General features: G+C 45.0%; 1 protein-coding gene across 1 annotated transcript in view; it reads right to left on the bottom strand.

The window, feature by feature from the left end:
* Window positions 1-16,963, bottom strand: part of TRAPPC10 (trafficking protein particle complex subunit 10) — an 837,250-nt gene extending 820,287 nt beyond the window's left edge. The window contains exon 1 of the mRNA XM_053705118.1: window positions 16,812-16,963. Coding sequence (XP_053561093.1) covers window positions 16,812-16,905 — 94 coding nt within the window. The 5' untranslated portion in view covers window positions 16,906-16,963. The remainder of the gene's footprint in view (window positions 1-16,811) is intronic.
* Between the last annotated feature and the right edge of the window lie 5,651 nt (window positions 16,964-22,614).

Genomic DNA, 22,614 nt, shown 5'->3' with positions numbered 1-22,614 from the left:
GAAGACTGTGACTGAATTTTTACTGCGCAATAAAGTGCTAAAATAGGCCCCTCCCACTCATATTACAACAGTGGGGAAGCTCAGTAAACTGTTTTTATGCAGAAAAAACGACAGCCATGTGGTAAAAATCATGCCCATAAAGTTTTATCACCAAGTACCTCAGAAAAAACGATTAACATGCCAGTAAACGTTTTAAAATTGAAAGTTATGAAGTGTTATTAATAAGCCTGCTGCCAGTCGCTTTCACTGCAGTGAGGGCTCAAATATTACTTTAATATTGACAGTATTTTCTAAGTGAAATTCCATTCCCCAGAAATACCTCAGAGTATACATACATACTGCACTTACATTACATCGGTATTAGCAGTATTTTCTCAGTCAATTCCATTCCTTAGAAAATAATTTACTGCACATACCTCCTTGCAGGTGGGCCCTGCATGCTATCCCCTGTTCTGAAGTTACCTCACTCCTCAGAATGGCCGAGAACAGCAAGTGGATCTTAGTTACGACCGCTAAGATCATAGAAAACTCAGGCAGATTCTTCTTCTAATGCTGCCTGAGAACAAACAACACACTCCGGTGCCGTTTAAAATAACAAACTTTTGATTGAAGAAATAAAAACTAAGTTTAAAACACCACAGTCCTCTCACACGTCCTATCTTTAGTTAGGTGCAAGAGAATGACTGGATATGACGTAGAGGGGAGGAGCTATGTAGCAGCTCTGCTTGGGTGATCCTCTTGCACTTCCTGTTAGGGAGGAGTTATAATCCCATAAGTAATGGATGACCCGTGGACTGACTACACTTAACAGGAGAAATAGCTCCCTCCACCTTAGGAACTGTCTGCCACGAGTCCCGCATGGTGTCAGATATGGGAAACATTTTCTTAAAAACAGGAGGGGGAATGAACGGAATACCTGGTCTATCCCACTCCTTAGTAATAATATTCACAATCCTCTTAGGGACTGGAAAAAAACATCAGTGTAAAGAGGAACCTCTAAGTATTTATCCATCTTACACAATTTCTCTGGGACCACTATAGGGTCACAATCATCTAGAGCCGCTAATACCTCCCTGAGCAATAAGCGGAGGTGTTCAAGCTTAAATTTAAAGGCCGTCATATCAGAATCTGTCTGAGGAAGCGTCTTTCCTGAATCAGAAATTTCTCCCTCAGATAACAAATCCCTCACCCCTACCTCAGAGCATTGTGAGGGCATATCAGATACGGCTACTAAAGCATCAGACTGCTCAGCATTTTTCCTTAACCCAGAGCTGTCCCGCTTTCCTTGAAAACCAGGCAGTCAGGATAAAACCTCTGTGAGGGTTGTATTCATAACTGTGGCCATGTCTTGTAAAATTAATGAATTTGACGCACTAGAGGTACTTGGCGTCACTTGTGCGGGCGTTACTGGTTGTGACACTTGGGGAGAGCTAGATGCTAAACCCTCATTTACTTCTGACTGAGAATCATCTATTGCTCTATTTTTAAGTGCTAATATATGTTCTTTATAGTTTATAGACATATCAGTACAATTGGGACCCATTCTAAGAGGGGGTACCACAATGGCTTCCAAACATATTGAACAAGGATTTTCCTTGGTGTCAGACATGTTAAACAGGCTAGTAATGTAACAAGCAAGCTTGGAAAACACTGTAATCAAAGTAAATAACACTTAGAAATAAAACGGTACTGTGCCTTTAAGAGAAAAAAAGCTGCACAAATTCTGCAAAACAGTGTAAAAAAGCAGTAAACATAACGAAATTTTTACAGTAGTATCATACAGCCTTAGTAACTTTGCACAGCTATGCAAATAAACAATTAACCCCTTAATGTAAAAACCGGATTGAAAAAACATCAAAACCAGTAAAAAAAGACTTTCAGCACATTGCCACAGTTCTGCTGTGGCTCCTACCTGCCCTTCAGAACAATTTGTGGGGAAAAAAACTTCTTTTACAGCCCTCAAACACGGCAGGAACCTCTGGAGAAGCAGTTAGAAGTCTCAGAGGAAAAGAAACTGCACAACTGAGGCACGAAAATAGGCCCCTCCCAACTCACTCAATGTTTTGAGGCCTAACAGACAAACACTAGAGTGTCTCTAAATTAACCATGTGGGTTAGAAAACTCAAAAACATGCCACAATAACCCCTTTAGTCCCTTCAAAAAAACGTTATAATTGCATCATTCACTGAATAAACAAAAACGTTTTTACCAAACAGTGTCACCAGTAACAAAATGAGCCCTTCAAGCAAGCTGAAATTCCAATACAAGTGTCTGAATACAGCTTACCCTTCCCTCATGGGGATATTGCCAGCCTTTTCTAGAATAAACACAGTCTGTCTAGAAAAACATAGACTGAACATACCTCATATGCAGCTTAGCCTGCAAACTGTTCCCCCAACTGAAGTTTTCCTGTACTCTTCAGCCCTTGTAAGAACAGCAGTGGATCTTAGTTACAAAATGCTAAGATCATCATCCTCCTTGCAGAAATCTTCATCTCTTTTCTGCCAGAGAGTAAATAGTACACACCGGTACCATTTAAAATAACAAACTTTTGCTTGAGAAAATAAAAACCTAACATTTTTGTCACCACACTCCTCTTTGCCCTTCCTAGCAGTTAAGCAGGCAGAGAGAATGACTGGGGGGTGGAGCTATATAGGCAGCTCTGCTGTGGGTGCTCTCTCTGCCACTTCCTGTAGGGGAGGATACTATCCCACAAGTAAGGATGAATCCGTGGACTCGATACATCTTACAAGAGAAATAATCACACAACACAAAATATATAATTAAATTAAGTTAAATGAACAAAAACATTTGCTAAACAGCATTATAAACCTAATAACATAATCACACAACACAGACTTCACTTGCATTTTTCTGCAAACAGTTCCTTCTATGCATTCCAATCTGGACTGAGTTATAGACAGGAAGATCTTGTTCCTTTGAAATCTGCTCGATAGCTCAGGTCTGGTTAAACTGATTAATTTCAGCTTGCTTGGCTTTGCTGCAACACAAGCGGACAGCTCCACCTACTGGCTATTTTAATCAATGCACTGCTTCTCAATGCTTTTCAATAGCAGTCACATGACTGGAAAAAAAGGTTGTTATTCTGAAACGGTGTCAATTGAACCGTTGTAAAACGAGGGCCACCTGTATATACTATATAGTGACACCGACTATTTACACACACAGCAGAGTCACACTATTACACAGACACAGTATATAGTGACACTATTTACACAGACGCAGTATATTTACACAGACGCAGTATATAGTGATACTGACTATTTACACAGACGCAGAATATAGTGATACTGACTATTTACACAGACGCAGAATATAGTGACACTATTTACACAGACGCAGAATATAGTTTCACTATTTACACAGATACAGTATATAGTGATACTGACTATTTACACAGATGCAGTATATAGTGACACTGACTATTTACACAGATGCAGTATATAGTGATACTGACTATTTACAGAGACGCAGTATATAGTGACACTGACTATTTACACAGATGCAGTATATAGTTACACTGACTATTTACACAGAAGCAGAATATAGGTGATACTGACTATTTACACAGACGCAGTATATAGTGACACCATTTACAGAGACGCAGAATATAGTGACACTATTTACAGAGACGCAGAATATAGTGACACCATTTACAGAGACGCAGAATATAGTGACACTGACTATTTACACAGATGCAGTATATAGTTACACTGACTATTTACACAGATGCAGTATATAGTGACACTGACTATTTACACAGAAGCAGTATATAGTGACACTGACTATTTACACAGATGCAGTATATAGTGACACTGACTATTTACACAGAAGCAGTATATAGTGACACTGACTATTTACACAGACGCAGTATATAGTTATACTGACTATTTACACAGACGCAGAATATAGTGACACTGACTATTTACACAGACGCAGTATATAGTGATACTGACTATTTACAGAGACGCAGTATATAGTGACACTGACTATTTACACAGACGCAGTATATAGTGACACTGACTATTTACACAGACGCAGTATATAGTGACACTGACTATTTACACACACAGCAGAGTGACACTATTACACAGACGCAGTATATAGTGACACTGACTATTTACACAGACGCAGTATATAGTGACACTGACTATTTACACAGACGCAGTATATAGTGACACTGACTATTTACACAGAAGCAGAATATAGTGACACTGACTATTTACACAGACACAGTATATAGTGATACTATTTACACAGACGCAGTATATAGTGATACTATTTACACAGACGCAGTATATAGTGATACTGACTATTTACAGAGACGCAGTATATAGTGACACTGACTATTTACACAGACGCAGTATATAGTGACACTGACTATTTACACAGACGCAGTATATAGGGACACTGACTATTTACACAGACGCAGTATATAGTGACACTGACTATTTACACAGACGCAGAATATAGTGACACTGACTATTTACACAGACGCAGAATATAGTGACACTGACTATTTACACAGAAGCAGAATATAGTGACACTGACTATTTACAGAGACGCAGAATATAGTGACACTGACTATTTACAGAGACGCAGAATATAGTGACACTGACTATTTACAGAGACGCAGAATATAGTGACACTGACTATTTACAGAGACGCAGAATATAGTGACACTGACTATTTACACAGACGCAGTATATAGTGACACTGACTATTTACACAGACGCAGAATATAGTGACACTGACTATTTACACAGACGCAGTATATAGTGACACTGACTTTTTACACAGTCGCAGTATATAGTGACACTGACTTTTTACACAGACGCAGTATATAGTGACACTATTTACACAGACGCAGTATATAGTGATACTATTTACACAGACGCAGTATATAGTGACACTGACTATTTACACAGAAGCAGTATATAGTGACACTGACTATTTACACAGACGCAGAATATAGTGACACTATTTACACAGACGCAGTATATAGTGATACTGACTATTTACACAGACGCAGTATATAGTGACACTGACTATTTACACAGACGCAGTATATAGTGACACTATTTACACAGTCGCAGTATATAGTGATACTGACTATTTACACAGACGCAGTATATAGTGACACTGACTATTTACAGAGACGCAGTATATAGTGACACTGACTTTTTACACAGTCGCAGTATATAGTGACACTGACTTTTTACACAGACGCAGTATATAGTGACACTGACTATTTACAGAGACGCAGTATATAGTGACACTGACTATTTACACAGACGCAGTATATAGTGATACTATTTACACAGACGCAGTATATAGTGATACTGACTATTTACAGAGACGCAGTATATAGTGACACTGACTTTTTACACAGTCGCAGTATATAGTGACACTGACTTTTTACACAGACGCAGTATATAGTGACACTATTTACACAGACGCAGTATATAGTGATACTATTTACACAGACGCAGTATATAGTGACACTGACTATTTACACAGTCGCAGTATAAAGTGACACTGACTATTTACACAGACGCAGTATATGGTGATACTGACTATTTACACAGAAGCAGTATATAGCGACACTGACTATTTACACAGAAGCAGTATATAGTGACACTATTTACACAGACGCAGAATATAGTGACATTGACTATTTACACAGACGCAGAATATAGTGATACTATTTACACAGACGCAGAATATAGTGACACTATTTACACAGAAGCAGTATATAGTGATACTATTTACACAGACGCAGAATATAGTGACACTATTTACACAGACGCAGTATATAGTGATACTATTTACACAGACGCAGTATATAGTGACACTGACTATTTACACAGACCCAGTATATAGTGACATTGACTATTTACACAGACGCAGAATATAGTGACACTGACTATTTACACAGACGCAGGATATAGTGACACTATTTACATAGACGCAGTATATAGTGACACTATTTACACAGACGCAGAATATAGTGACACTATTTACACAGACGCAGAATATAGTGATACTGACTATTTACACAGACGCAGTATATAGTGACACTATTTACACAGACGCAGTATACAGTGACATTGACTATTTACACAGACGCAGAATATAGTGACACTGACTATTTACACAGACGCAGTATATAGTGACACTATTTACACAGACGCAGTATACAGTGACATTGACTATTTACACAGACGCAGTATATAGTGACACTGACTATTTACACAGATGCAGTATACAGTGACACCGACTATTTACGAAGGTGCAGTAAATAGTGACACTATTTACACAGATGCAGTATATAGTATCGTTATATAGTGCACCAGCGTATCACTGCTCCCTTCATTACTACATAAACAAATTGAGTATTGTTATAAAGGGGGTCAGGCTGGGAACATTAGGGGTCAGGCTGGGAACATTAGGGGTCAGGCTGGGAACATTAGGGGTCAGGCTGGGAACATTAGGGGTCAGGCAGGGAACATTAGGGGTCAGGCAGGGAACATTAGGGGTCAGGCAGGGAACATTAGGGGTCAGGCTGGGAACATTAGGGGTCAGGCAGGGAACATTAGGGGTCAGGCAGGGAACATTAGGGGTCAGGCAGGGAACATTAGGGGTCAGGCAGGGAACATTAGGGGTCAGGCAGGGAACATTAGGGGTCAGGCAGGGAACATTAGGGGTCAGGCAGGGAACATTAGGGGTCAGGCAGGGAACATTAGGGGTCAGGCAGGGAACATTAGGGGTCAGGCAGGGAACATTAGGGGTCAGGCAGGGAACATTAGGGGTCAGGCAGGGAACATTAGGGGTCAGGCAGGGAACATTAGGGGTCAGGCAGGGAACATTAGGGGTCAGGCAGGGAACATTAGGGGTCAGGCAGGGAACATTAGGGGTCAGGCAGGGAACATTAGGGGTCAGGCAGGGTATATTAGGGTAAAGTGGGTACATTAGGGGTAAGGCTGGGTACATTAGGGGTAAGGCTGGGTACATTAGGGGTAAGGCTGGGTACATTAGGGGTAAGGCTGGGTACATTAGGGGTAAGGCTGGGTACATTAGGGGTAAGGCTGGGTACATTAGGGGTAAGGCTGGGTACATTAGGGGTAAGGCTGGGTACATTAGGGGTAAGGCTGGGTACATTAGGGGTAAGGCTGGGTACATTAGGGGTAAGGCTGGGTACATTAGGGGTAAGGCTGGGTACATTAGGGGTAAGGCTGGGTACATTAGGGGTAAGGCTGGGTACATTAGGGGTAAGGCTGGGTACATTAGGGGTAAGGCTGGGTACATTAGGGGTAAGGCTGGGTACATTAGGGGTAAGGCTGGGTACATTAGGGGTAAGGCTGGGTACATTAGGGGTAAGGCTGGGTACATTAGGGGTAAAGTAGGAACATTGGGGGTAGGGCTGTGTATATTAGGGGTAAGGTAGGTATATAAGGGGTAAGGTAGTTATATTAGGGGTGACACCGACTATTTACGAAGGTGCAGTAAATAGTGACACTATTTACACAGATGCAGTATATAGTATCGTTATATAGTGCACCAGCGTATCACTGCTCCCTTCATTACTACATAAACAAATTGAGTATTGTTATAAAGGGGGTCAGGCAGGGAACATTAGGGGTCAGGCTGGGAACATTAGGGGTCAGGCAGGGAACATTAGGGGTCAGGCAGGGAACATTAGGGGTCAGGCAGGGAACATTAGGGGTCAGGCAGGGAACATTAGGGGTCAGGCAGGGAACATTAGGGGTCAGGCAGGGAACATTAGGGGTCAGGCAGTGTATATTAGGGTAAAGTAGGTACATTGGGGGTAAGGTGGGTACATTAGGTGTAAGGCTGGGTACATTAGGGGTAAAGTAGGAACATTGGGGGTAGGGCTGTGTATATTAGGGGTAAGGTAGGTATATAAGGGGTAAGGTAGTTATATTAGGGGTAAGGCTGTGTATATTAGGGGTAAGGTAGGTACACTGGGGGTAAGGCTGGGTACACTAGGGGTAAGGCGGGTACATTGGGGGTAAGGCGGGTACATTGGGGGTAAGGCGGGTACATTGGGGGTAAGGCGGGTACATTGGGGGTAAGGCTGGGTACACTAGGGGTAAGGCTGGGTACACTAGGGGTAATGTAGGTACATTGGGGGTAAAGCTGGGTACACTAGGGGTAAGGTAGGTACATTGGGGGTAAGGCTGGGTACACTAGGGGTAAGGCTGGGTACACTAGGGGTAAGGCTGGGTACACTAGGGGTAAGGTAAGTACATTGGGGATAAGGCTGGGTACACTAGGGGTAAGGCTGGGTACACTAGGGGCAAGCCTTACCCCCTTATTTTTAAAACTCAGAAAACTTATAAAAAGTTAAATTTTTAAGAATTCAATTCCAACCTATTTTTCTCTTTCTGAGATTTGACAATCATTACCAGCTGTGATCTATACATAAAGTTGTAACCTTCTATATGCTATATGTGTATTCTTTCATAGGAGGTCATCTCACCTCCTAAATGTCCTTCTAAAGTTTGTCTAATACACAGCACCACCTTGCTCAGTTTACATTTATAAAAATACAAAATGTACTATGATATTTTAAACCACAAAAAGTCCTAACAAGTTTATAAGTAGTGCCATTGGTTTTCCAGCTGTTTCCTCTAACATTGGGGGTAAGGAAAGTACATTGGGGTAAGGCTGTGTATATTAGGGGTAAGGTAGGTACGTTGGGGTAAGGCTGTGTATATTAGGGGTAAGGTAGGTACATTGGGGGTAAGGCTGTGTATATTAGGGGTAAGGTAGGTATATAAGGGGTACGACTGTGTATATTAGGGGTAAGGTATGTACATTGGGGGTAAGGCTGTGTATATTAGGGGTAAGGTAGGTACATTGGAGGGTAAGGCTGTGCATATTAGGGGTAAGGTAGGTACATTGGGGTAATGCCGTGTATATTAGGGGTAAGGCAAGTACATTGGGGGTAAGGCTGTGTATATTAGGGGTAAGGCTGTGTATATTAGGGGTAAGGTAGGTACATTGGGGGTAAGGCTGTGTATATTAAGGGTAAGATAGGTACGTTGGGGTAAGGCTGTGTATATTAGGGGTAAGGTAAGGTAAGTACATTGGGGGTAAGGTTGTGCATATTAGGGGTAAGGTAGGTACATTGGGGGTAAGGCTGTGTATATTAGGGGTAAGGTAGGTACATTGGGCTGTGTATATTAGGGGTAAGGTAGGTACATTGGGGGTAAGGCTGTGTACATTAGGGGTAAGGTAGGTACATTGGGCTGTGTATATTAGGGGTAAGGTAGGTACATTGGGCTGTGTATATTAGGGGTAAGGTAGGTACATTGGGGTAAGGCTGTGTATATTAGGGGTAAGGTAGGTACATTGGGGTAAGGCTGTGTGTATTGGGATAAAGCAGGTACATTGGGGGTAAGGCAGGAACATTGGGGTAAGGCTTTGTATATTAGGGGTAAGGTAGGTACATTGGGGGTAAGGCTGTGTATATTAGGGGTAAGGTAGGTACATTGGGGGTAAGGCTGTGTATATTAGGGGTAAGGTAGGTACATTGGGCTGTGTATATTAGGGGTAAGGTAGGTACATTGGGCTGTGTATATTAGGGGTAAGGTAGGTACATTGGGGTAAGGCTGTGTATATTAGGGGTAAGGTAGGTACATTGGGGTAAGGCCGTGTGTGTTGGGATAAAGCAGGTACATTGGGGGTAAGGCAGGAACATTGGGGTAAGGCTTTGTATATTAGGGGTAAGGTAGGAACATTGGGGTAAGGCTGTGTATATTAGGGGTAAGGTATGTACATTGGGGTAAGGTAGGTACATCGGGGGTAAGGCTGTGTATATTAGGGGTAAGGTAGGTACATCGGGGGTAAGGCTGTGTATATTAGGGGTAAGGTAGGTACATTGGGGGTAAGGCTGTGTATATTAGGGGTAAGGTAGGTACATTGGGGGTAAGGCTGTGTATATTAGGGGTAAGGCTGTGTATATTAGGGGTAAGGTAGGTACATTGGGGGTAAGGCTGTGTATATTAGGGGTAAGGTAGGTACATCGGGGGTAAGGCTGTGTATATTAGGGGTAACATAGGTACATTTGGGGTAAGGCTGTGTATATTAGGGGTAAGGTAAGTACATTGGGGGTAAGACTGTGTATATTATGGGTAAGGTAGGTACATTGGGGTAAGGCTGTGTATATTAGGGGTAAGGTAGGTACATCGGGGGTAAGGCTGTGTATATTAGGGGTAACATAGGTGCATTTCGGGTAAGGCAGGTACATTGGGGTAAGGCTGTGTATATTAGGGGTAAGGTAGACACATTGGGGTAAGGTAGGTACATTGGGGTAAGGCTGTGTATATTAGGGGTAAGGTAGGTACATCGGGGGTAAGGTAGGTACATTGGGCTGTGTATATTAGGGGTAAGGTAGGTACATTGGGGGTAAGGCTGTGTATATTAGGGGTAAGGTAGGTACATTGGGGGTAAGGCTGTGTATATTAGGGGTAAGGTAGGTACATTGGGCTGTGTATATTAGGGGTAAGGTAGGTACATTGGGCTGTGTATATTAGGGGTAAGGTATGTACATTGGGGGTAAGGCTGTGTATATTAGAGGTAAGGTAGGTACATTGGGGTAAGGCTGTGTATATTAGGGGTAAGGTATGTACATTGGGAATAAGGCTGTGCATATTAGGGGTAAGGTAGGTACATTGGGGGTAAGGCTGTGTATATTAGGGGTAAGGTAGGTACATTGGGGGTAAGGCTGTGTATATTAGGGGTAAGGTAGGTACATTGGGCTGTGTATATTAGGGGTAAGGTAGGTACATTGGGCTGTGTATATTAGGGGTAAGGTAGGTACATTGGGGTAAGGCTGTGTATATTAGGGGTAAGGTAGGTACATTGGGGTAAGGCTGTGTGTATTGGGATAAAGCAGGTACATTGGGGGTAAGGCAGGAACATTGGGGTAAGGCTTTGTATATTAGGGGTAAGGTAGGAACATTGGGGTAAGGCTGTGTATATTAGGGGTAAGGTAGGAACATTGGGGTAAGGCTGTGTATATTAGGGGTAAGGTAGGTACATTGGGGGTAAGGCTGTGTATATTAGGGGTAAGGAAGGTACATTGGGCTGTGTATATTAGGGGTAAGGTAGGTACATTGGGGTAAGGCTGTGTATATTAGGGGTAAAGCAGGTACATTGGGGGTAAGGCTGTGTATATTAGGGGTAAGGTAGGTACATTGGGGGTAAGGCTGTGTATATTAGGGGTAAGGTAGGTACATTGGGCTGTGTATATTAGGGGTAAGGTAGGTACATTGGGGTAAGGCTGTGTATATTAGGGGTAAAGCAGGTACATTGGGGGTAAGGCTGTGTATATTAGGGGTAAGGCTTTGTATATTAGGGGTAAGGTAGGTACATTGGGGGTAAGGCTGTGTATATTAGAGGTAAGGTAGGTACATTGGGGGCAAGGCTGTGTATATTAGGGGTAAGGTATGTACATTGGGAATAAGGCTGTGCATATTAGGGGTAAGGTATGTACATTGGGGTAAGGCTGTGTATATTAGGGGTAAAGTAGGTACATTGGGGTAAGGTTGTGTATATTAGGGGTAAGGTAGGTACATTGGGGGTAAGGCTGTGTTTATTAGTGGTAAGGTAGGTACATTGGGGGTAAGGCTGTGTTTATTAGTGGTAAGGTATATACACTGGGGGTAATCTCTTATTTTAGCGTATTTTATTAGGAGAATCTGCCCAATTTAGTATTTTAGCGTATTTTATTCTCAGTGCAATCACTGGTAACACAATGTTTATACAATGTTGCAAGTAATCAGACTACATGAAAAACTGTAAAGCTAACCATTTCATGCCTTCAGTTTTTACTAGTATTATGCACAGACTACCATAGAATTGTTATTGTTTTAAAAGATAGATAATCCCTTTATTACCCATTCCCCAGTTTTGCATAACCAGCACAGTTATATTAATGTACTTTTTACCTCTGTGATTACCTTGTATCTAGGAACCTTCTTCCAGCCCCCTGATCACATGACTGTGACTGTTTATTATCTATTGTCTTGCAGTTAGCATTGTGTTGTGCTAGATCTTAAATAACCCCCTGTGCCTGAACACAGTGTTATCTATATGGCCCACGTGTACTTTTTGTCTCTTTGTGTTGTTAAAAAGCCTGTGATAAGAGGCAGCCCTCAAAGGCTTAGAAATTAGCTTATGAGCCTACCTATGTTTAGTTTAAACTAAGAATACCAAGAGAACAAAGCAAAATTGATTATAAAAGTAAATTGGAAAGTTGATTAAAATGACATGCCCTATCTGAATAATGAAAGTTTAATTTTGACTAGACTGTCCCTTTAACACTTTATTGCCTAGAGTACCTAGTATCATGCCCTGTAAAATTAACCCTTTATTGTCTACAGTAACTAGTATTTATGCCCTGTAAATTTAACCCTTTATTGCCTACAGTTACTAGTATCATGCCCTGTAAAATTAACCCTTTATTGCCTACAGTAACTAGTATTTATGCCCTGTAAAATTAACCCTTTATTGCCTACAGTAACTAGTATTTATGCCCTGTAAAATTAACCCTTTATTGCCTACAGTAACTAGTATTTATGCCCTGTAAAATTAACCCTTTATTGCCTACAGTAACTAGTATTTATGCACAGTAAAATTAACCCTTTATTGCCTACAGTAACTAGTATTTATGCCCTGTAAAATTAACCCTTTATTGCCTACAGTAACTAGTATTTATGCCCTGTAAAATTAACCCTTTATTGCCTACAGTAACTAGTATTTATGCCCTGTAAAATTAACCCTTTATTGCCTACAGTAACTAGTATTTATGCCCTGTAAAATTAACACTTTATTGCCTACAGTAACTAGTATTTATGCCCTGTAAAATTAAGCCTTTATTGCCTACAGTAACTAGTATTTATGCCCTGTAAAATTAACACTTTATTGCCTACAGTAACTAGCATTATGCACAGTAAAATGAACCCTTTATTGCCTACAGTAACTAGTATTTATGCACAGTAAAATGAACCCTTTATTGCCTACAGTAACTAGTATTTATGCACAGTAAAATGAACCCTTTATTGCCTACAGTAACTAGTATTTATGCACAGTAAAATGAACCCTTTATTGCCTACAGTAACTAGTATTTATGCACAGTAAAATGAACCCTTTATTGCCTACAGTAACTAGTATTTATGCACAGTAAAATGAACCCTTTATTGCCTACAGTAACTAGTATTTATGCCCTGTAAAATTAACCCTTTATTGCCTACAGTAACTAGTATTTATGCCCTGTAAAATTAACACTTTATTGCCTACAGTAACTAGTATTTATGCCCTGTAAAATTAACACTTTATTGCCTACAGTAACTAGTATTTATGCCCTGTAAAATTAACCCTTTATTGCCTACAGTAACTAGTATTTATGCCCTGTAAAATTAACCCTTTATTGCCTACAGTAACTAGCATTATGCACAGTAAAATGAACCCTTTATTGCCTAAAGTAATGGAGTTAATAGTTTAGAACTGATGGCATTGCAAGGGTTAACAGAAAAGAAATTGAATTCAGTATGTCAATATGTGTCCTAAGGACAGTGCCGTTCTCATTTTAGAAGCTCTCTGTGCAGTTTCTTCAAGATGCAACATTGTATTGAAAACATCAACAGTGGCTGGGAATTTATAACGCTTCTTTCTCCCATAGAGAATAAAATATGCTAAAATAAGAGATTACCTACATTGGGGTAAGGCTGTGTATATAAGGGGTAAAGCAGGTACATTGGGGGTAAGGCTGTGTATATAAGGGGTAAAGCAGGTACATTGGGGGTAAGGCTGTGTATATTAGGGGTAAGGCAGGAACATTGGGGTAAGGCTGTGTATATTAGGGGTAAGGTAGGTACATTGGGGGTAAGGCTGTGTTTATTAGTGGTAAGGTAGGTACATTGGGGGTAAGGCTGTGTTTATTAGTGGTAAGGTAGGTACATTGGGGGTAAGGCTGTGTATATTAGGGGTAAGGTAGGTACATTGGGGGTAAGGCTGTGTATATTAGGGGTAAGGTATGTACATTGGGGTAAGGCTGTGTATATTAGGTGTAAGGCAGGAACATTGGGGTAAGGCTGTGTATATTAGGGGTAAGGTAGGTACATTGGGTGTAAGGCTGTGTATATTAGGGGTAAGGTAGGTACATTGGGTGTAAGGCTGTGTATATTAGGGGTAAGGTAGGTACATTGGGGGTAAGGCTGTGTTTATTAGTGGTAAGGTAGGTACATTGGGGGTAAGGCTGTGTATATTAGGGGTAAGGCAGGAACATTGGGGTAAGGCTGTGTATATTAGGGGTAAGGTAGGTACATTGGGGGTAAGGCTGTGTATATTAGGGGTAAGGTAGGTACATTGGGGGTAAGGCTGTGTATATTAGGTGTAAGGCAGGAACATTGGGGTAAGGCTGTGTATATTAGGGGTAAGGTAGGTACATTGGGTGTAAGGCTGTGTATATTAGGGGTAAGGTAGGTACATTGGGTGTAAGGCTGTGTATATTAGGGGTAAGGTAGGTACATTGGGGGTAAGGCTGTGTATATTAGGGGTAAGGTAGGTACATTGGGAGTAAGGCTGTGTATATTAGGGGTAAGGTAGGTACATTGGTGTAAGGCTGTGTATATAAGGGGTAAAGCAGGTACATTGGGTGTAAGTTGTGTATATTAGGGGTAAGGTAGGTACATTGGGGGTAAGGCTGTGTATATTAGGGGTAAGGTAGGTACATTGGGGGTAAGGCTGTGTATATTAGGGGTAAGGTAGGTACATTGGGAATAAGGCTGTGTATATAAGGGGTAAAGCAGGTACATTGGTGTAAGGCTGTGTATATAAGGGGTAAAGCAGGTACATTGGGTGTAAGGTGTGTATATTAGGGGTAAGGTAGGTACATTGGGGGTAAGGCTGTGTATATTAGGGGTAAGGTAGGTACATTGGGGGTAAGGCTGTGTATATTAGGGGTAAGGTAGGTACATTGGGTGTAAGGCTGTGTATATTAGGGGTAAGGTAGGTACATTGGGTGTAAGGCTGTGTATATTAGGGGTAAGGTAGGTACATTGGGTGTAAGGCTGTGCATATTAGGGGTAAGGTAGGTACATTGGGTGTAAGGCTGTGTATATTAGGGGTAAGGTAGGTACATTGGGTGTAAGGCTGTGTATATTAGGGGTAAGGTTGTGTATATTAGAGGTAAGGTAGGTACATTGGGGTAAGGCTGTGTATATTAGGGGTAAGGTAGGTACATTGGGGGTAAGGCTGTGTATATTAGGGGTAAGGTAGGTACATTGGGTGTAAGGCTGTGTATATTAGGGGTAAGGTAGGTACATTGGGTGTAAGGCTGTGCATATTAGGGGTAAGGTAGGTACATTGGGTGTAAGGCTGTGTATATTAGGGGTAAGGTAGGTACATTGGGGGTAAGGCTGTGCATATTAGGGGTAAGGTAGGTACATTGGGTGTAAGGCTGTGTATATTAGGGGTAAGGTTGTGTATATTAGAGGTAAGGTAGGTACATTGGGGTAAGGCTGTGTATATTAGGGGTAAGGTAGGTACATTGGGGTAAGGCTGTGTATATTAGGGGTAAGGTAGGTACATTGGGGTAAGGCTGTGTATATTAGGGGTAAGGTAGGTACATTGGGTGTAAGGCTGTGTATATTAGGGGTAAGGTAGGTACATTGGGGTAAGGCTGTGTATATTAGGGGTAAGGTAGGTACATTGGGGTAAGGCTGTGTATATTAGGGGTAAGGTAGGTACATTGGGTGTAAGGCTGTGTATATTAGGGGTAAGGTAGGTACATTGGGTGTAAGGCTGTGCATATTAGGGGTAAGGTAGGTACATTGGGTGTAAGGCTGTGTATATTAGGGGTAAGGTAGGTACATTGGGTGTAAGGCTGTGTATATTAGGGGTAAGGTTGTGTATATTAGAGGTAAGGTAGGTACATTGGGGTAAGGCTGTGTATATTAGGGGTAAGGTAGGTACATTGGGGGTAAGGCTGTGTATATTAGGGGTAAGGTAGGTACATTGGGTGTAAGGCTGTGTATATTAGGGGTAAGGTAGGTACATTGGGGGTAAGGCTGTGTATATTAGGGGTAAGGTAGGTACATTGGGGGTAAGGCTGTGTATATTAGGGGTAAGGTAGGTACATTGGGGGTAAGGCTGTGTATATTAGGGGTAAGGTAGGTACATTGGGCTGTGTATATTAGGGGTAAGGTAAGTACATTGGGGGTAAGGCTGTGCATATTAGGGGTAAGGTAGGTACATTGGGTGTAAGGCTGTGTATATTAGGGGTAAGGTAGGTACATTGGGTGTAAGGCTGTGTATATTAGGGGTAAGGTAGGTACATTGGGTGTAAGGCTGTGTATATTAGGGGTAAGGTAGGTACATTGGGTGTAAGGCTGTGTATATTAGGGGTAAGGTAGGTACATTGGGTGTAAGGCTGTGTATATTAGGGGTAAGGTAGGTACATTGGGTGTAAGGCTGTGTATATTAGGGGTAAGGTAGGTACATTGGGTGTAAGGCTGTGCATATTAGGGGTAAGGTATGTACATTGGGTGTAAGGCTGTGTATATTAGGGGTAAGGTAGGTACATTGGGTGTAAGGCTGTGTATATTAGGGGTAAGGTTGTGTATATTAGAGGTAAGGTAGGTACATTGGGGTAAGGCTGTGTATATTAGGGGTAAGGTAGGTACATTGGGGGTAAGGCTGTGCATATTAGGGGGCATATTGGTGGTGCCAGGGAAATAAATAACATTAAGTGGTCTCACAAGTAACAATCGGTTTGTTCTCCATGGTGTAAACTACACCGAGCTCCCCGGTTACTCTCTCGCTTCCGGTATCCGCTGGCCCCTCCCCTTCCATACGCTTCAGTCAAGTCTACATCCCGGTCCCGGCTGGCAGTCTGCACTCACTTCCGGCTTCCTTGTGAGTGAGCAGAATTACTTCCGGGACTCGGCTGTCTGCTATGATTGGTTAATGTTTGACAGTTAGGGCGGGGAGTTAGTCTCCTCTGTGATTGGCTGAAGTTGTGGGTACGCCCCGTAATCTGAGGGCACCGCCGCCATCATTGTGTTGGGAGTGCGCGTGCGGAACAGGTAATAGCTGAGGATGAGCTTTGGTTGGTGGGAGTTGTATGTGGGCGGGGCTCTGTGCACTGGGGGCTGGCTATGTGCAGACTTAGTTTTTTATGTGTACTGGGGTTGTAAGTGATACAGAAGAGTATTTACCAGAGAGTGTGTGAGGTACAGGCAGCTGAGTGTGTGTGAGGTACAGGCAGCTGAGTGTGTGTGTGTGAGGTACAGGCAGCTGAGTGTGTGTGAGGTACAGGCAGCTGAGTGTGTGTGTGTGTGAGGTACAGGCAGCTGAGTGTGTGTGAGGTACAGGCAGCTGAGTGTGTGTGTGTGTGTGAGGTACAGGCAGCTGAGTGTGTGTGTGTGAGGTACAGGCAGCTGAGTGTGTGTGAGGTACAGGCAGCTGAGTGTGTGTGAGGTACAGGCAGCTGAGTGTGTGTGTGTGAGGTACAGGCAGCTGAGTGTGTGTGAGGTACAGGCAGCTGAGTGTGTGTGTGTGAGGTACAGGCAGCTGAGTGTGAGTGTGTGAGGTACAGGCAGCTGAGTGTGTGTGAGGTACAGAGTAGACAGCTGAGTGTGTGAGGTACAGGCAGCTGAGTGTGTGAGGTACAGAGTAGACAGCTGAGTGTGTGAGGTACAGACAGCTGAGTGTGTGAGGTACAGACAGCTGAGTGTGTGAGGTACAGGATGCTGAGTGTGTGATGTACAGAGTAGACAGCTGAGTGTGTGAGGTACAGGCAGCTGAGTGTGTGTGTGTGAGGTACAGGCAGCTGAGTGTGTGTGAGGTACAGGCAGCTGAGTGTGTGTGTGTGAGGTACAGGCAGCTGAGTGTGTGAGGTACAGGCAGCTGAGTGTGTGTGTGTGAGGTACAGGCAGCTGAGTGTGTGTGAGGTACAGGCAGCTGAGTGTGTGTGTGTGAGGTACAGGCAGCTGAGTGTGTGTGAGGTACAGGCAGCTGAGTGTGTGTGTGTGAGGTACAGGCAGCTGAGTGTGTGTGAGGTACAGGCAGCTGAGTGTGTGTGTGTGTGTGTGTGTGTGTGTGAGGTACAGGCAGCTGAGTGTGTGTGAGGTACAGGCAGCTGAGTGTGTGTGTGTGAGGTACAGGCAGCTGAGTGTGTGTGAGGTACAGGCAGCTGAGTGTGTGTGTGTGAGGTACAGGCAGCTGAGTGTGTGTGTGTGAGGTACAGGCAGCTGAGTGTGTGTGAGGTACAGGCAGCTGAGTGTGTGTGAGGTACAGGCAGCTGAGTGTGTGTGAGGTACAGGCAGCTGAGTGTGTGTGAGGTACAGGCAGCTGAGTGTGTGTGTGTGAGGTACAGGCAGCTGAGTGTGTGTGTGTGAGGTACAGGCAGCTGAGTGTGTGTGAGGTACAGGCAGCTGAGTGTGTGTGTGTGAGGTACAGGCAGCTGAGTGTGAGTGTGTGAGGTACAGGCAGCTGAGTGTGTGTGAGGTACAGAGTAGACAGCTGAGTGTGTGAGGTACAGGCAGCTGAGTGTGTGAGGTACAGAGTAGACAGCTGAGTGTGTGAGGTACAGACAGCTGAGTGTGTGAGGTACAGACAGCTGAGTGTGTGAGGTACAGGATGCTGAGTGTGTGATGTACAGAGTAGACAGCTGAGTGTGTGAGGTACAGGCAGCTGAGTGTGTGTGTGTGAGGTACAGGCAGCTGAGTGTGTGTGAGGTACAGGCAGCTGAGTGTGTGTGTGTGAGGTACAGGCAGCTGAGTGTGTGAGGTACAGGCAGCTGAGTGTGTGTGTGTGAGGTACAGGCAGCTGAGTGTGTGTGAGGTACAGGCAGCTGAGTGTGTGTGTGTGAGGTACAGGCAGCTGAGTGTGTGTGAGGTACAGGCAGCTGAGTGTGTGTGTGTGAGGTACAGGCAGCTGAGTGTGTGTGAGGTACAGGCAGCTGAGTGTGTGTGTGTGTGTGTGTGTGAGGTACAGGCAGCTGAGTGTGTGTGAGGTACAGGCAGCTGAGTGTGTGTGTGTGAGGTACAGGCAGCTGAGTGTGTGTGAGGTACAGGCAGCTGAGTGTGTGTGTGTGAGGTACAGGCAGCTGAGTGTGTGTGTGTGAGGTACAGGCAGCTGAGTGTGTGTGAGGTACAGGCAGCTGAGTGTGTGTGAGGTACAGGCAGCTGAGTGTGTGTGAGGTACAGGCAGCTGAGTGTGTGTGAGGTACAGGCAGCTGAGTGTGTGTGAGGTACAGGCAGCTGAGTGTGTGTGTGTGAGGTACAGGCAGCTGAGTGTGTGTGTGTGAGGTACAGGCAGCTGAGTGTGTGTGAGGTACAGGCAGCTGAGTGTGTGTGAGGTACAGGCAGCTGAGTGTGTGTGTGTGAGGTACAGGCAGCTGAGTGTGTGTGTGTGAGGTACAGGCAGCTGAGTGTGTGTGAGGTACAGGCAGCTGAGTGTGTGTGAGGTACAGGCAGCTGAGTGTGTGTGTGTGTGTGTGTGTGAGGTACAGGCAGCTGAGTGTGTGTGTGTGTGAGGTACAGGCAGCTGAGTGTGTGTGTGTGTGTGAGGTACAGGCAGCTGAGTGTGTGTGTGTGTGAGGTACAGGCAGGTGAGTGTGTGAGGTACAGGCAGCTGAGTGTGTGTGTGTGTGAGGTACAGGCAGCTGAGTGTGTGTGTGTGTGAGGTACAGGCAGCTGAGTGTGTGTGTGTGTGTGTGTGTGTGAGGTACAGGCAGCTGAGTGTGTGTGAGGTACAGGCAGCTGAGTGTGTGTGAGGTGCAGGCAGCTGAGTGTGTGTGTGAGGTACAGGCAGCTGAGTGTGTCAGTGTGTGAGGTACAGGCAGCTGAATGTGTGTGTGTGAGGTACAGGCAGCTGAATGTGTGTGTGTGAGGTACAGGCAGCTGAATGTGTGTGTGTGAGGTACAGGCAGCTGAATGTGTGTGTGTGAGGTACAGGCAGCTGAGTGTGTGTGTGTGAGGTACAGGCAGCTGAGTGTGTGTGTGTGTGAGGTACAGGCAGCTGAGTGTGTGTGAGGTACAGGCAGCTGAGTGTGTGTGTGTGTGTGTGAGGTACAGGCAGCTGAGTGTGTGTGTGTGAGGTACAGGCAGCTGAGTGTGTGTGAGGTACAGGCAGCTGAGTGTGTGTGAGGTACAGGCAGCTGAGTGTGTGTGTGTGAGGTACAGGCAGCTGAGTGTGTGAGGTACAGGCAGCTGAGTGTGTGAGGTACAGGCAGCTGAGTGTGTGTGTGTGAGGTACAGGCAGCTGAGTGTGTGTGAGGTACAGGCAGCTGAGTGTGTGTGAGGTACAGGCAGCTGAGTGTGTGTGTGTGAGGTACAGGCAGCTGAGTGTGTGTGAGGTACAGGCAGCTGAGTGTGTGTGAGGTACAGGCAGCTGAGTGTGTGTGTGTGTGTGAGGTACAGGCAGCTGAGTGTGTGTGTGTGAGGTACAGGCAGCTGAGTGTGTGTGAGGTACAGGCAGCTGAGTGTGTGTGAGGTACAGGCAGCTGAGTGTGTGAGGTACAGGCAGCTGAGTGTGTGTGAGGTACAGGCAGCTGAGTGTGTGTGTGAGGTACAGGCAGCTGAGTGTGTGTGTGTGAGGTACAGGCAGCTGAATGTGTGTGTGTGAGGTACAGGCAGCTGAGTGTGTGTGTGTGAGGTACGGGCAGCTGAGTGTGTGTGAGGTACGGGCAGCTGAGTGTGTGTGAGGTACAGGCAGCTGAGTGTGTGTGAGGTACAGGCAGCTGAGTGTGTGTGTGTGAGGTACAGGCAGCTGAGTGTGTGTGTGTGAGGTACAGACAGCTGAGTGTGTGTGAGGTACAGGCAGCTGAGTGTGTGTGAGGTACGGGCAGCTGAGTGTGTGTGAGGTACGGGCAGCTGAGTGTGTGTGAGGTACAGGCAGCTGAGTGTGTGTGTGAGGTACAGGCAGCTGAGTGTGTGTGTGAGGTACAGGCAGCTGAGTGTGTGTGTGTGTGAGGTACAGGCAGCTGAATGTGTCAGTGTGTGAGGTACAGGCAGCTGAGTGTGTGTGAGGTACAGGCAGCTGAGTGTGTGTGTGTGAGGTACAGGCAGCTGAGTGTGTGTGTGTGTGTGAGGTACAGGCAGCTGAGTGTGTGTGAGGTACAGGCAGCTGAGTGTGTGTGTGTGAGGTACAGGCAGCTGAGTGTGTGTGAGGTACAGGCAGCTGAGTGTGTGTGTGTGAGGTACAGGCAGCTGAGTGTGTGTGTGTGAGGTACAGGCAGCTGAGTGTGTGTGAGGTACAGGCAGCTGAGTGTGTGTGTGTGAGGTACAGGCAGCTGAGTGTGTGTGTGTGTGAGGTACAGGCAGCTGAGTGTGTGTGTGTGAGGTACAGGCAGCTGAGTGTGTGTGTGTGAGGTACAGGCAGCTGAGTGTGTGTGTGTGAGGTACAGGCAGCTGAGTGTGTGTGTGTGAGGTACAGGCAGCTGAGTGTGTGTGAGGTACAGGCAGCTGAGTGTGTGTGAGGTACAGGCAGCTGAGTGTGTGTGAGGTACAGGCAGCTGGGTGTGTGTGAGGTACAGGCAGCTGAGTGTGTGTGTGTGTGTGAGGTACAGGCAGCTGAGTGTGTGTGAGGTACAGGCAGCTGAGTGTGTGTGAGGTACAGGCAGCTGAGTGTGTGTGTGTGTGAGGTACAGGCAGCTGAGTGTGTGTGTGAGGTACAGGCAGCTGAGTGTGTCAGTGTGTGAGGTACAGGCAGCTGAGTGTGTGTGTGTGAGGTACAGGCAGCTGAGTGTGTGTGTGTGAGGTACAGGCAGCTGAGTGTGTGTGAGGTACAGGCAGCTGAGTGTGTGTGAGGTACAGGTAGCTGAGTGTGTGAGGTACAGGCAGCTGAGTGTGTGTGGTACAGGCAGCTGAGTGTGTGTGAGGTACAGGCAGCTGAGTGTGTCAGTGTGTGAGGTACAGGCAGCTGAGTGTGTGTGTGTGTGAGGTACAGGCAGCTGAGTGTGTGTGTGAGGTACAGGCAGCTGAGTGTGTGTGTGTGAGGTACAGGCAGCTGAGTGTGTGTGTGTGTGTGTGAGGTACAGGCAGCTGAGTGTGTGCGTGTGAGGTACAGGCAGCTGAGTGTGTGTGTGAGGTACAGGCAGCTGAGTGTGTCAGTGTGTGAGGTACAGGCAGCTGAGTGTGTGTGGTACAGGCAGCTGAGTGTGTGTGAGGTACAGGCAGCTGAGTGTGTCAGTGTGTGAGGTACAGGCAGCTGAGTGTGTGTGGTACAGGCAGCTGAGTGTTTGTGAGGTACAGGCAGCTGAGTGTGTCAGTGTGTGAGGTACAGGCAGCTGAGTGTGTCAGTGTGTGAGGTACAGGCAGCTGAGTGTGTGTGAGGTACAGGCAGCTGAGTGTGTGTGAGGTACAGAGTAGACAGCTTAGTGTGTGAGGTACAGGCAGCTGAGTGTGTGAGGTACAGAGTAGACAGCTGAGTGTGTGAGGTACAGGCAGCTGAGTGTGTGTGTGAGGTACAGGCAGCTGAGTGTGTGTGAGGTACAGAGTAGACAGCTGAGTGTGTGAGGTACAGAGTAGACAGCTGAGTGTGTGTGTGTGAGGTACA

Source organism: Bombina bombina, chromosome 3 (assembly GCF_027579735.1).
Source record: "Bombina bombina isolate aBomBom1 chromosome 3, aBomBom1.pri, whole genome shotgun sequence".
In the NCBI taxonomy this organism is placed as follows: Eukaryota; Metazoa; Chordata; class Amphibia; order Anura; family Bombinatoridae; genus Bombina; species Bombina bombina.
The sequence above is the reverse complement of the archived record's forward strand: the minus strand, read 5'-3'. Positions and strand labels throughout refer to the sequence as shown.